Here is a 16,086-nt window from a genome sequence, read left to right as displayed (position 1 = left end):
CTGCTTTATTTTATTTTGTTTTATTTTAATTTAATATATTTTCAAAAATTTATATTCCAATGTATTTTCAAAATTCATTATTTTACTTTAATATATTTTTTATTTCACTTATTTATTGTATTTTATTTATTTATTTTAATAAAATTTTGTTAGTTTCATTTTTTCAATCGATTTCCTAAATTTATTATTTTATTTTATTTAATTTTTATATCATTCATTTTTTATATTTGATTTTCTTAATTTAGTAATAAAATAATTTTTTATTTCATTTATTCGTTTTATTTATTTATTTTAATAAAATTTCGTCTATTTTTTCAATTTATTTTCTAAATTTATTATCAAATTTAAATTATTTTATTTTATTTTATATTTTCTATTTTTTTTACATTATTTAATTTTATTTTAGTTTATTTCATTTTATTTTATTTTACTTTATTTTTTAAATTTATTTTATTTTTTAAATTTATATAATATTTTATTTTATTTTGTTTTATTTTACTTTATTATTTTAGTTTATTTTATTTTATTTTATTTTTTCAATTTATAATTTTATTATTTCAATTTGCTCGGTTATATTTTATTTTTTATTATCTTCTTACTTTTTTTTACTTTATTTTATTTTAATTTATTATATATTGTTTTTATTTTATTTTATTTTACTTTATTACTTTAATTTATTTTATTTTATTTTATTTTACTTAACTTAATTTAATTCAATTTAATTTATTTTATTTTATCATATTTTTATTTCATATCATTAAAATTTTTTATTTTCTTTCTTTAATTATTTTATTTGGTTTTTTTTTACCATTTCTTTACTTTGTGTTAGACTAATTATCTTTACTTTAACACATTTTTTAATTGTACAATATTTTTGCAAACTTTTTGTGCGAATTCGCAACGGTTCGCACCGTGAGTCATTGCCATTCAAGACAGCTGGCAGCTCCTATATTTCTTTTCAGCAATTTACATACATAAAAGCATGTCAAGCTGAGCGTGTCTAGCAATACAATATATATATATATATTAGTTGCACATAATGTATTATATAAGCAAAAGTACATATCTTATTCTTTTGCTACCAACACTTGCCATCTGTCCGTTCCCGTATCTTGGTTCGCTAGTTAAGTCATTGCTCGTTATCTTGTAGGTAAATCAGCAGCAAGCTTCGCATTACCCTACAAAAAGTTCCGTTGTATGCGTAGTACACTGCTTTTTTTAACGATTTTCTTTTTTTAGTCTCATTTAACCAGTTCGCTATTGTTATTATACATTTTCCGCTTTGATTCAGATATGTGGTTTTTTTTTATATAAAATTTGCTTTGATTTATTTGCTGTGTTGTGGGATATTCTTGCGGGTTAAATGGGGTCAAGTTGAAATTGTGGTGCAATGTGCTAACGGAAATAAGGCATTACGAAATTTAAACCATGATATGACTCACAATGAGTTACCTGAAGCAATAGCAGAAATAGAGCAGAAACCAAAAACACAAATTATATAATCACGCGAAGGTAGATTGAGTGAATTCATTTTCAGAGCAGTTTTTTCATATGCAACGATTACCAAAAAATAAACTAAATAAAACGGAAAACTTAAATATTAATTTTATAAGATTTAAAAACGAATTATCTCTTGCTCTTCATTTCACTATCTCTCCCTTTGTTGCTCTCATTTATTACCATTATTTTCAAATTGCTTTCAAATAGTTGAAATTTAGAGAGTGGCGAATCGAACAAAGAGCTGCCATATATCAGATAGACTGCGATATTTCTGGGGAAAAAGAATCAAAAGAAGTTATAGCAATTGAATATGGCTTGTACATGCTCTCTACTGTTTAATTAATTCAGTAAATTTTTCTACATGTTTGTATTTTATTTAATTTTTATGAACCGAGTTAAGAGAGTCGTAAATGAAAGAGAGATCTTATATGAATATAAATGCTTCATCATTGTGACAATACAGTGCCTAAAAATTCGCTAAAAGACTATAAATAAATACTTTCGATTGATTTTTCATTCAAAGTTATTTCCAAGACAACGCTAAGATGACGTCACGAAGAAATAATTCAAAAAAATTCAAATTGTTAGCTAAGTACCACTCTTTTCATATATGAGTTTTTATTGAAAATTTTTATTAGGTTATGGGTATTATTTTTACAAAAACAAAATATTTTTATTATATCGAAGCAATTTTAAGCATAGAAACTTCCTTACGGATAAAAAAGCTCAAACAAAAGTAAAAAGTAAAAAAAGCTCTCCAAATCGCCGTCAGCTCTCAACACTTTTCTGCGTTTAGCCAAACCAATCATGCATTCATTGACTTTTCTGTCGTCAACGAAACTTATTTACAACATTTTACAGTCACTACAATAAAAACAGAAAATATCACAACAACAACAACGAGAAGGCGCTAACGCGAACGGAAGTCAGCCATGTTCACATTGGTAATTTAATGTAACTAATCAGAAACGGAAACGCCACTACTTAAGGCAACAACAACAACAATAATAACCAGCAAATAACAAAATCAACAACAACAACAACAGTAACGAAGAAAACACTATCACTATGATTAAGTTTCGCTATAAACGCAAAGAACCGGCTAACACCGCGGCCAATACGACGACGACAACGTTGGAGGAAACGAAGAACGCGAATAAAAACAAAAATAACAATAACAGCAATAATGTTAAAAATAGCAATGTGGAAAGTCAAAGGGATGCCAAATCAGCAGCAGCAGTAGCGTCTGCGGCGAAAGAGAATTGTCGACCAAATCAAAACGCGCTGAGCCAACAGCAATTGCAACAGCAGCTGCAGCAACAACTACAGAAACAGCAAATGCAACAGTTCCAACAACTACAGCATCAGCAACAACAACTACAGCACCAGCAACAACAACAAAAACTACAGCATCAGCAGCAACAACAACACTACGCACAAACACCTGCCAACTGTAGCAGCATCAACTCGCCACTCAAGCCACAGCATCCGCAGCACGCTCAACTGATCAGCAATAATGGCACCTTGCCACGCAGCAGCCCACGTAAAATGTACGATCCCCTGCTGGACGGCTACAAATCGGCGACGCTGACGCGCCAAACCGCCAGTAGCCGGAAAGTGTCCGCGCTCGCGAAGGTGGCATCGACCGCGGAGTTAGCTGGTTGGGGCTACGCCGTCGGTGGCAGCATGAGCAATATAATTAACGGCAACAACAACAATAACAATAATAGTAGCAATAACAATAGCTATTACTATCGGAAGAGCAGCAGCAATGAGCACATCTTCGGCAGCAACGACACACTGCTCGCGCTGGCAGCAAACGAAGCGGGTGGCGGTGAGCGCGATCGTTGCATAACCGCTGTGATTGTGAGTGTTGAAGCGTAAACTGTTAAACTATGTGCAATTTAATTTAATTTGATTTTACATTTTACTACCATATTCTATGTGTCTGTGTGTGTGTGTGACTATGTGTGCATTCTAGCATTTAATTATTATTACCTAACCCACTCTTATCCACTGCTAATTTGCAACCTTACCAATTCATTTATTTATTAAATTTTGTTTCTTCTTTTCTTTTTCCACAGGAACTTTTCCAACAACTACAGACCAGCTCTGAACCGGCTCTATGTCCGGAGCCTTTGCGTCGCGCCTTGGCTAGTGGTCCGCTAGCTGGTCGCCGCTTTCCGCTCGGCTGCCTCGGCGATGCGGCCGAGTGCTTTGAATTGCTTTTGCATCGTGTGCATTCGCACATTTCACCGGATGATGGCGACGCTTGCGAGTCGCAGGCGTGTGTGGCACATCGTCGCTTCGCAATGCGCGTCATCGAGCAGAGCGTGTGCAAGTGTGGCGCCAATTCGGAGCAATTGCCATTCACACAGGTGAGTGACGAAGTCAAATTAGGCATAGCATGCATTTTACTTAATTTGTTGGGAATTAAGTTTTATAATTAGAAAAGCGCAGTTAATGTTTTTTTAATGGGAAGTAGTGCTGTGTTTATAGACTTCCTCGGCAGAGAAAGCTTTATAATTTGGAAAACTTCCTAACAGAAAGTGTATATTTTAATATCAGCTAATGATTGTTTTAAACGTCTAACTTAATCCGCCTAGAAAGCGGTATAGCAGAAAATCAAAAATTAGAAAATTTATAAATATATATTCCTACCAAAAACTGTTGAAATTTTTACAACATGGAACTATTTTTTTCAAACAATTCCTTTCCATAGATAATGACGCCATCAATCAAGAACTTTATGCTACTGTGATAATGAGCTTAAAGCGTAAAAAAAACAATATTTTAAAGAAATCCTCAGCACTGAGCCTTGTTGGTTGAAGTTTAGTATTGGATTTCAAAAGTCGAGTGCAAAGAAAATCCGGGGAAAATAAGGAAACTTTTATTTTTATTGAAGTTATTGGGAGCAGTCTTAGTTAGATATCCTGTCCTATAAATTATATTAGTATTGATAATAGAACTTGTTACCTGTGCTCCAAACCGAAGTTGACGAGCTCACCGGTGATCTCTGATACCATTTTCGACTTATCTTAGCTCTTTAGGTTATATAGAGTTGATTCAGTCCTCTCTAATCGTCACTAATCAAATTATTTCCAATTAATAAATGAAGAACCTCGTTAAACCTATAAATCCGAAATCTTGCTTCCACACTAGATCACCTCGATCTTACGTAGATACCATGATGTCACGGCAGCTCATCTGTCCTCTGTGATATGATTTTTAGCCGAATACAGTTTTTTAGGTTACATAGAGTCGATCGATTACAGTCCTTTAGGTTACATAGAGTTAAGAGGTCAGGCCCTCTCCAATAATTACTAATTAGGTTGTTGCAATATTGCATTCAAGTACTTAGAAACCTTAGTAAAACCAAAAATTTGTAAAAGTCGTTGTTGAGTTCATCAAGCTGTAACTTTTTTCTTTGCTCAGCTAAAGTTAATTTCATATATAGTTCATATATGTACATAACCCAGCATTAGTTCATTCATTTTCTCTTCCATCACCCTCTGTCTCTCTTTTGGTAGTATTTCACAAGTCATGAATCTACATACATACTTGTACATATATGGTTAAATGTGTCGAACTAAACTTGAGCCTAAACCACGAAGGCGTTTTTCTTTCAGTAAAACTAATTCTTTCATTCATTTATGCACGGTTATATATAAAGCATTAAAGCGTAAATCTGTAGTAGCACTAAAAAATATACATAAACAAATATCAACGCCCACAATCCAACCAAAACGAAAGCCATCGCCACCCCTTACCCTATAACTAGCTCCGCGAAGGAAATATCAGCTTGTTACATTTGATTGCTGCGACACCTTCGCCACTTTTCGTCCGTCACACTGCAGTGTCAAGAACATGTTTATGTAGTTGTGTGTGTGTATGTATACTCCACCTGGCAATTTGGTGTTAAGTTCAAGTATGCAAATTTCCGCAACGCTTGTCTTTCGTTACAAATCATGCAAAGCATGAGCACACGCGGCTTTCAAGTACAACAGCATAAATTGCACAGACCAGTCTTAGATACACCCATGTGCATGTAAATGGGAAACGTTAGAAGTATACATTTACATGCGAATCTGGTTGGATAGCGCGAATTAAACGAGTTTCACATATTTCTCACTAAGTTGAAGTGAGTTAATAGAATACTAAAAAGTGGGTCTTTTAAAAATTAATTAAGTAAAAAATATTAGTTTGTTAAAAAAGTTATAAATGCTTGTAATTTAAAATGAATGGTTAAAAACAAAATTTAAAAAAAATTATTTAGCAAAAAAAATTTTACTATAACAAAAATTTTATAAAAAAAATTCGGTTGAATTTTGTATCTTAAAATAAATGGTTTAAAAAAAAATTAAAAGCAAAGAAATTAAAAAAAAAAATGCAATTAAAAATAATTGAAAATTCAAAAAAATATATATTTTTTAATATAATATAATATTAGGAAAAAACAGTAGCAACAAATAATTTACGAACGCTTTCAACTAATGCAAAATGCGCTAAAAGTTGAAGTTGTCAAACACACTGCAGTCTTTGAGAACCAGTTCAGTTCGCATTACTGTCAACCAGCTGCCAAGCACCTGCGCGTTTGTTCTAAATATTATTTTTTATATATATATTTAATTTTTTTAACAATTGCCACAATTAACCACTCCATTGAATTTTGAATGGATACATAAATATGCATGAGTGCTAAATGAAGTTGCCTGAGAATTGCGTTCGGGCATGTGAAAATCGTCTACTTGACGGTCAAAACAGACTTTGTGCAAATCATTGATATTTATCCGCCACTTTTACGTATTTTAAGCAGCTGGACGCATATATATTTACTTATATGTGGCTAAGCGTGCATTAATCTTGTGTTGAAGGACAATTTACAAAAGCAAAAACGAAGCAAACAAGATAAATGACTTATGTGTAGTCGTTGGTAGACTCATTAGACGAGTGAGCGAATGGTTTTCTATTGTCAAATGTTTGAGAAAATCCCATACGGACCCAGTAGGAAAATAATGGATTTTTTATTTCGGTATGACTTTAGTTTTGTAAAAACATAACCGAAAAATATTTACTTTTTAAAAATGTCATGACATAAATTACCGAAATATCATGCAAATTAGACACAAATAAAAACCTAATTAAATTTTGAACTGTTGAAAAAATTACCAATTGAGACAAGGCAACTAGTAAATATGTAACGATTTTGACCAATTTAGAAAGTATCAAATTTTTCCTACCGGGTGGTTGCTGCCTATGTTTGAATATTTGAAGTAGTGTTATAAGTAGCAGTACTCCAGTGCTGTGCGCAGACTTTTATTCGATTTTTAATTAATTTTTTGCTAACATCTTTATAAGAGGAGAATACCATATTAATGGTTTATCTAAATCAGTGTTGAAAAAATATGTGCTGATCAATTTCAATTCAATTCAAAAATATTTGAGTGCAATAGCAAATGTAAACAAAGATATTTTTCAACATTTTTATTGTTTTATATATGGTACTTAGCTTTGTAATATAGCTAGTAGCTGTTAGCTTTTAGAAATATGGCAAGTATTGTATGTATATATATTTAGAGACATTTTTTTATTAATAAAATTTTTTGTATGTCATGCCATAAATGTTATGCAATATATATAATTATGACATAAACATCATGAGATAATATTTTTCTTTTTACAATAATTAGTAAGACATAAATGTCATGACATAAATATTATGACATTTTTTTTCCAATATTTTCTAAAATTTCGGTACCAAATTGTTTGCAAACCAAAAACCACCAACTGTAACCAATTAGATTAGCTAATTTTGAGCTAGGCTTAGGAAACTCCTTATATAGATCAATGTTGATATAAGATTTCTCTAAAAAGCATAATTTCAAACGATCTACATTGCTCAAAACTGTCTTGAAGTACTTATTACATACATTCGCGAATATATGTATGTGCCCACATACTAACAAATATACTTATATGTACATAACCCAGCATTAGTAGATATTATAAAATGATCTCATGTAAGCATTCATAATCGCTTTAACGTTTACCATAGTTTATTCATTCGCCCACGCTGGCAATCGCTGTCTTAGCTGTTCTTGATCTGATTGTGCCAACAGTATTAGTTCCACTCACTGCCCAATCAGGAAGCATGACAAAATAGATTTAACTCGTTGTTTGCTTTCCAGAGCAAAATGCCAAGTGAAAATGAAAGCAAATCGCAAGAAATGGCCATGAGCTTGCCATTTGATCGTGATCGGTACGGAACATACTACATACATATATATTTCTTATTTTTATTTTTTGGTCTTGATATAATTTATATTACACTTTACCACTTCAACAAGACAGCGCGACCCACACCCATTCGAACTCATTAGTAGTGGAGTGAAAAAATGTCAAAAAATAACAATAAAAATAATAAGTAAAATATACACACGCCCCATAATTGCTATTAAAAATCAAAAAACAGCTTAACTCAAGTGGTAACAAAGTACTGTCGCTACCATTTATCAACTGTTTTCTTACAACAGTGCTTGGAAAAAGTATGGGTGCAGTAAATATAATAACTATTTTAACTGTCAGGCTTTGATAGTTCAAAATCTGTAGTGGCTTTTGCATAAAAACATAGAAAAGGGTTTATTTTAACTTTACAGACTCAGGAACTTGTTTAATTTTTATAGAAATTACAGAGGGAAGTCGCCATCTTGAAAAAGTTTAAAAACCAGCACTAAGCTGTACCTAAAACGTAGCTATTATTCTGACTATTCTGAACTTTATGGATAGTAAAAGATATATGGCCTTACACGAATACGATCGGCAGCAAAATAGCTTCCTATGAATATAATTCGAAGAGGTGAAATAGTGATCAGTAAACTATCTATCTATCCTTTCTTTGTCTCTTCCAAATATTCCTTACATAGTTTTGGTCGAGAAACATTGAAGAGAATGAAATATTAAATAGTTAGGTTGTACTTAAGAATATACACAATTTTAACGCTGGTCCTTAAATTTATGAGCTCCTGAGTAATGAAAGATTTCCGAGTGCATTCTGTCAACGTTCTCATCTAAAATTCAAATAAAAATTTTCAGCTATTTATAGTCGGCTTAAAAGGTGAAGAGCTAATGTCTACACCCAAAGAACAAAGGGAAATGAATTCAAGTTATAAGACACGAATATTTGTATCTCTCTAGTGACTTAGAGTAATATTATATTTAAAATATCGGATGACTCGATATCTTATTCCATTTATACTACAAATATATCAACGAAAACGCAGAGAATGATACATAAACCTTGAGAATCTCTGAACTCCCAAATGGATGTTTTTCAAAAAACTATTAGGCAACTTTTTACTGGACTAAAGCGCATGGGCCTGAAAGTTACTTGAAAACTGTTTAATTTTTATTGACAGCTTTTTCGCCTCGTGTTCAATCGGAATACATAATTTAGTCTTATGCTGCTCCAGTTCTCACTCTCCACAACTGGTCCGCCTACACCTGCTCTCTTTTTTATCTGCAAGTTAGTTGTCGATGAAACTGTGTATGCTTAGTCAAGTGGATTATCTTAAATGTCCATTAAAAGCATATTAAAGCACTCTAACACGTGCTGCCACAACAACAGCAACCACAACTACGCCCCCAGTCTCCACATTGACTGCCGACTTTGGACGGTTAGTTGCGCGCTTAAGCAGTGGGCGTCCTTTTCCGGTGTGAACACAATATTATTTATGCAAAAATAAAATAACAACAACAATGACCCAACACTCACCCCAAGCGGTCAAGTTGTCCAACGATCATTTTTGGTCAGCGTTGAGTCTGGTTTTGAATTTGTCGAACAATCACCGCTTTAAGTACAGCTTAAGTTCATTCCACAGTTCAACAGCTCGAGTTTGATTAAACGTAAGTCGTGAATGAACCCACGCAGCAAGTGGGTCACACCATTTTCAGTTCGGATATGAAAAATTATTGTTGACTAATTTTTTAATTAAAAACCGATAGCTTATGCTAAAGCTTTTCCAATCATACACCATTATAGTAAACCAAAACAAAAACAAACATGCACAAATTTGGCTGCAACTTTTGATTTATAATTTTTGCTCTTGTTGTTGTCTCTTTTTCAGATGGTACACTATGTCTCGGCATCAGCGTTGACTTCACAAAATAGTTTGGCATTGCAAAATCATCAACAACTCACATTTGGTCAGCTGCTGCGCGCCGCCGGTAATATGGGTGACATCAGAGATTGTCCGGTAAGTGGCACCTACTAAATTCCTCCCCCATAATATTTCGAAACATTGGTTTGCTAAACTCGTTTCTCGTCATTTTCTAGAATTCTTGTGGCGCTAAAATTGGCATCTGTCGCGCGCTGCTCAATCGTCCGGATGTCGTTTCGATTGGCATCGTGTGGGACTCCGAACGTCCTGCCGCCGATCAAGTGCATGCTGTACTCAAGGCTATCGGCACCAGCTTACGTCTATCGGACGTCTTCCATCAGGTTGCCGAACATCGTTGGGCACAAAATGCACAACATGAATTGGTCGGAATTGTCTCGTATTACGGTAAACATTATACGACATTCTTCTTTCACACCAAACTCAAGGTTTGGGTGTACTTCGATGATGCAAATGTGAAGGAGGTAAGTCATGCATATTTCGCCCAATACGAATCGTACTACATAAATATTATCTGCTTCATAGGTCGGTCCCAATTGGGAAGGTGTTGTCGACAAATGCAGTCGTGGACGCTACCAGCCGCTGCTGCTGCTCTACGCTGTGCCACAGCCACCTTCAGGAGGCACACAATTCGCGCCGGAAATCACACAATCCACGCTTATACGTCGCGCCATAACACCGAGCCCCATGACGCCGGAGAAACCGAACTTGGGCAATACACGTCGTGCCATCACACCAACACCGTTGCGCTCGCCCAACGACTATCAGAATTTGAGCGTTATACAAAAGAATATCTTTGCTGGCGCTGCTGTGGCTGCAAAAACCAGCAACAACAATGCAAACAATACCAACAACAGCAATGATGAAACCGATGCTTACATACGCCGCAAGACGGTGGAGCACGTGCTGAATGCACAGCAATATCAGAATTTGAGCGTTGTGCAGGATAAGATCTTCGCCAACAATAACAGTAACGGCACGAACGCGCAAACAGCCGAGGAGAAGGATGGCGATACATTGGCGCACAAGATCGGCAAAGTACTTAATGCGCAGATGGTGCGTAAATATCATCTACAGTTGCAACGCAGTCAGAGTGCTGAGTCGGGACATGTCAGCGGTGGCTCTTCGAATGGCTCTTCACCGCCCAGTGATGGTCTGACTATGCCGGATCACTTGAATCAACCGCGACGTCGTGACTCGGGCAACTGGTCGGGTGATCGCAATAGCGCAAGCTCCGCCTCATCCACGACGCTGGATAACCCCTATCTCTACATGGTGGGCAAACGTAATCCGCCCGCAGTGCCGCAAAGTCCCACACGCAATGGTTTGCCTTACGATCCTGGTTATGATTCGTTCTCGTTGAGCTCAACCGATTCATATCCACCGAAGCATCATTTGAATCCACAACTCGCGAAGATACCCGAGACTGCTGCTTCAACCATGCTTACGGGCGATTGCGAAAAGCTGTGTCACGAAGCCGATCAGCTTTTGGAGAAATCACGTCTCGTCGAGGAATCACATGATCTGGAGACCGCGCTGGTGCTCTGCAATGCCGCCGCTGGACGCGCACGCGCCGCAATGGATGCGCCCTATAGCAATCCGCACACCATGACATTCGCACGCATGAAACACAACACATGCGTGATGCGTGCGCGCAGCTTACATCGTCGCATCTTAGTAGAGAAGGGCGCCGATATGGATGCCATGCCCGAGATGAAGCATATGCGTGAGGGCAGCAACAGCAGTGTGAAGCATGTGCGTCAAAATAGCAAGGATAAAACATTGGACAAGTTGCCAATGCAGGCAAATACAACTGCAACAGCTGCAGCGACCTCAGCAGCCAACAAAAGCATTGAGATCTATGCAACGCTGCCGAAGAAGAAGAGTCCGCTAAAGGCGCTAGCCGCCGCTGTGGGCAACGACGACAACGCCATCGAGTACGAGCCAGCCGCACCTGTTGTCACGAAGCCGGAGCGTGAGAGTCGCTCAATCTTTGGTCGTAGTAGCAGCAAATCGGAGAAGGAGAAACGCAGTCGCAGTGAAGATCGCAATAAGCTGACACGTGAGTTCTCGTTGACGGAAACTTTGTTGGTAAACGCCAAGGATACGCTGAAGAAACACAAAGAGGACAAGGATGAGAAGAAGGAGAAGGATAAAAATGGCAAGAAGCAGCACAAGATACGACGCAAGCTTCTAATGGGTGGACTTATAAGACGCAAGAATCGCTCTATGCCTGATTTGACCGAAGCCGGCGATGACGCCGCCAACCAGAAAGAGGCGCCCGCACCGTTGGCTACTTCAGTGGACGACAGCTCAGTCGGTTTGAATGGTAAGAATGGCATGAGTGGCTACATTTCCGAGGGACACTTCGACTACCGTGACTCGAACAATGCAAATCCGAATTTAGAGCGCAGCAAATTGATGCGCAAGAGCTTCCATGGTAGCGGACGACAATTGACTGTGGTCGCTAAGGTGGCGCCACCACCACCCATGCGTACAAGTTCAGCCCTGACACCACAGCAATTGCAGCAACAGCTAGCACTACAGCAACAACAGGACGCTGCGGTGTTGCAACATTTCCACCACGAAGCGAATCTCTCCAACGTTTCGGTTATGAGTTCCAACACCTCAATCAGCGAGGACTCCTGTCAGACCATTATCACAACGTGCGCGCAGGTTCACAACGAACAGAGTCCGCCGAAGGACACCTTGTATCAGACAACAAATGGTGTGGCACAATATCAGCACTATAACGGTTTTGTTGCCACCGCAGTCGATTTGGGTCGAGATGAAGTCGATATACCAGCTGGCGCCAGTAACGGTAATACCAACGGCAACGTTAATAGCAACGCTGGCAGTAATACGACCGAAGCACCACTCGAACTACCGCCATACCCGAGTCCACCACAATCGGCTTGTCATTCGCGTCAGGCCAGCGAAGATTTCCCACCACCACCGCCGGAGATCGATCTTGAACCGCTGAATCACCAAATCAGCCAACTGCAAGTGCTCGAAGCAAACAAGCAGCAGCGCAGCATGGAGACGCTCGAGGGCACCACTAGCATTTTGGCACAACTGCAGCAACGGCATCAACTCATGAAGCTACGTAAAGAGCAGGCCACACCCACCTGTGAACCTACAAATTGGCTGAAAGAGTTGCAGGCCAAGCAAACTGATCTCAGAAATGCCCAACAGCGTGCCACCACAGACTCACCAATCGTACAGCTGACGCAACAATCGTCAAATGGCGTACGCGAATTGGCGAACCGTTTCGAACAATCGAAAGCAAACGCGGCGGGTGAACAACCACCACTACGTTCTTACTCATCACAGGAGCTACTGAACGCCAACAAAACCACGATACGCACTCAAATGAATGGACTGCCGCCAGCGCTGTTGTCACTCAAGGGCGAATCGGATGAAGTGGACTGCGCGCCGCAGCGCCTGCAACGTCTACCGGCACACCAGGTGCTGCCTAAGCCGAAATACGAAGTGCCACAGTCGCAGATCGCCGAAGAGCTGCGCGAAGTTGAGATGCTCAACACAATGGTGCAACAAACGCTGAACAATACACAGGTAGCACAGCAGCAACAACAGCAACAAATGCTACAACCACAACAAGGCGCGCAACAGAGCGGCGCCGCGGCTGCAGCCACCGTGTTACCCAAACGCGTCAAGAAGAAGAGCGTTTCATTCTGCGATCAAGTAATACTTGTGGCGACGGCAGACAATGAGGAGGACGATGACTTCATACCGAATCCGATTTTGGAGCGCGTCTTACGTACAGCGCAAAATCCCAACGAGAAGGTGAGCGCGCAGCTCATACAACAACAACAGCAGAATATGATACGTTTGCCGACAGAGGCGCAACCGCGCATAGTGCAACCGCTGCCAACACCAGTACAACCACAACAACAACAGCATCTTCAACTACAACATCATACGCAACCACAATTGCCGGCATCGTTACCATTGGCGCAGCCGTCGCCAATGTTGAGTAACGATCGCCGCCCCTTGCCGCTACAGGGTCAAGATATGCAACGCTATGTACAGCTGCAACGTCCACAACTCGAAGCGCTGCGTCAGCAGCAGCAGCAAATTCAACAGCAGCAGCAGCAAGAGCAGCGCCAACAACAACAATCCGCCATACCATATATGCAAGCGGGGCAGGTGTACACACCCATGCAGGATATTTATCGCATGCAGCACCAGCAACAACAACAGCCGCAGTATGCTATGCAGCTGACGTCAGCGCATCAGCAACACGCACTGTACGATGAGCGCATGCATGCCAACAACAACAGCAGCAACAATCATGCATTGCTTGCCGCGCGCACGAGCATGAGCGGCATCGCTAATGTTGCCACGCAGCAACATATGCAGATGCTAGCAGCTCAACAGCAGCAGCAACAACAACAACAGCAACATTTAGATGCACAATCCAGTTATGTGAGCATACCGCGTTCGCACGTTAACCAGCAGCAACAAAGCTACTCAGTGCAACTGCAAAAGCACCAACAGCTTTTGCAACAACAACAGCAGCAACAGCAACATCAACAACTGCCAACTAATAATGGCTACTATCCGGGCGTGCCAGGTTTGGACACTGCACCACTACCCTCACCCTACCAGCGCGTACCCCTCCCACACGGCTATGCCAGCGAACAATTCCCATCGCCTACCCCCAACAACATGCCAAAACCGCAACATCCCTACCCCTCACCCACCACAGCCATACACAATTCCAATGCCGCTCCCTCACCCTACTTCCCCGTGCCGCAAAATGCCGTTGTCGCGCTAGCCAACACCCAACCGCAGCACACCAAAGCGTCGCACCAGAAGAAGGTCAGCTTCGAGCCCGGCACCAAAGGCGAAACGGACTCACTATGCAATGGCAGCAACAACCACAGCAGCAGCGCCAGCAATATGACAGCAGCGTTACCACCGAAACCGTTGGGTCTCAGCGGCGCCACAGCCAACAGCAATGCCGCTGCAGCGCAACAGAACGGTCTGCCGCCAGTGATGTTGGATAGCAGCGTCAATGTGACCGCCATACCGACACGCGTCTACAACAACGCTATCGTCAAGGCATCCGCCAAAGCGGTGGAGTGCAATCTGTGTCGAAAGCGTCACGTGATCGCGCCCGCCGTCTACTGCACCAACTGTGAATACTACCTACAGATGTTGAACAGTCGTCGATGAGACGCGTCCGCCATGAACTACCGCGTTGGCAAGCGCGCTCTTAGCGCTATGAGCGGTTTGAAGCGCCGCGCTGTTAATAAGCAATAATCGCCGGGCGAATTTTGTTTTGCATTTCACTAGCGTTAAGCATTTATTGCATTAATTATAAACATAGAACTTAGTGCTTAAATAATTCATAAAATAGTTGTAAAATTAGACTTTAAATGGAATTATGAAATCTCAAGCAAAGCTGCCGTACATTGCAGTTCAAGTGCAATTTGTTAGAAAATAAATGAAGAAGCTTATTGCTGACAGTAATGCAGGTAAGTATTAACTCATACTTACAAGTGCTTACAAACACATCTACATGCTTGCATATATACATAAGTATACTTTGAACTGTGGCCTTTGAAGTATCCTTTTCACTTCCTTTTGGCATATGCTGCTAAATTCTAACCACAAAAATTAAAAAAAAAATTGTATGCAATTACTTTATGGTTGTACATAAAGAAGAATTGGCATGCACATAAATACCACATATGAAACTTAAAATTAAAAACAAAAAAAAACGAAAATTCGTTTTGAACTCCACATTTTAGAAAAGCTTTTAGTCCTTGACTACTCAAAAGAAATAAATAACTCTTCCACTTCGTTTAACAAACTAGTTAGTGCTTGTATTTTATATACACACACATTTATGCTTATAATTTTTATTCATATATATACAAACATACATACATTTAAAAATAAAATTCATGAAAATCTCATAAATTAAATCCATATATAAATATACTTATATACATATATATAATTACTTAATATACTTATGCATACATATCTACATATATTAAGCGCTAGATTACTACATCTATATTTCTTAAAATTAGTTTTTATTTTGCAATCGTTTGGTTGTGTGTGTGTGGCTGTCGAACGGCCCATACACCTGCATTCGTATGCACTTCACAAAGTAGTTTTATTTTATTTTTACCATTAAACGCTATTTTTACTTAATTATACATAATTTTATTATATTTGCTAATTACTTTTTATTATTATATTTTTAAAGTTTCCACATCCATAAGTTTTATAATGTTTTTCCCACACAGAAAAAATGAGCAGACGAAAAAAACCGCTACCGCTGCAAAGCAACAACAATAATTTGCCTAATAAATAAATAAATAAATAATATCTTTTTTACAGATACAAAAAAAAAAAAAACAATATACTTTTT

At 38.6% G+C, this 16,086-nt stretch overlaps 1 protein-coding gene across 4 annotated transcripts in view; it reads left to right on the top strand.

Moving 5' to 3' along the window:
- The window catches only part of ec (ubiquitin specific peptidase echinus), a 161,365-nt gene extending 146,217 nt beyond the window's left edge, over nucleotides 1-15,148 (top strand). For 2 of the 4 annotated variants that reach the window (XM_036376360.2, XM_036376361.2), the window contains 4 exons: nucleotides 3,585-3,878; nucleotides 9,624-9,752; nucleotides 9,833-10,138; nucleotides 10,200-15,148. In XM_036376360.2, coding sequence (XP_036232253.2) covers nucleotides 3,585-3,878; nucleotides 9,624-9,752; nucleotides 9,833-10,138; nucleotides 10,200-14,876 — 5,406 coding nt within the window. In that variant the 3' untranslated portion in view covers nucleotides 14,877-15,148. Of the gene's footprint in view, nucleotides 1-2,361; nucleotides 3,367-3,584; nucleotides 3,879-9,623; nucleotides 9,753-9,832; nucleotides 10,139-10,199 lie in introns of all 4 variants that reach the window. The other 2 variants (XM_070109385.1, XM_036376359.2) reach the window with 2 other exon arrangements.
- The last annotated feature ends 938 nt before the right edge of the window (nucleotides 15,149-16,086 follow it).

The sequence above is a fragment of the Bactrocera oleae genome, chromosome 5, assembly GCF_042242935.1.
Source record: "Bactrocera oleae isolate idBacOlea1 chromosome 5, idBacOlea1, whole genome shotgun sequence".
Lineage (NCBI taxonomy): Eukaryota > Metazoa > Arthropoda > Insecta > Diptera > Tephritidae > Bactrocera > Bactrocera oleae.
Note: the sequence above shows the minus strand (reverse complement) of the source record. Positions and strands in the feature narration are given on the sequence as shown.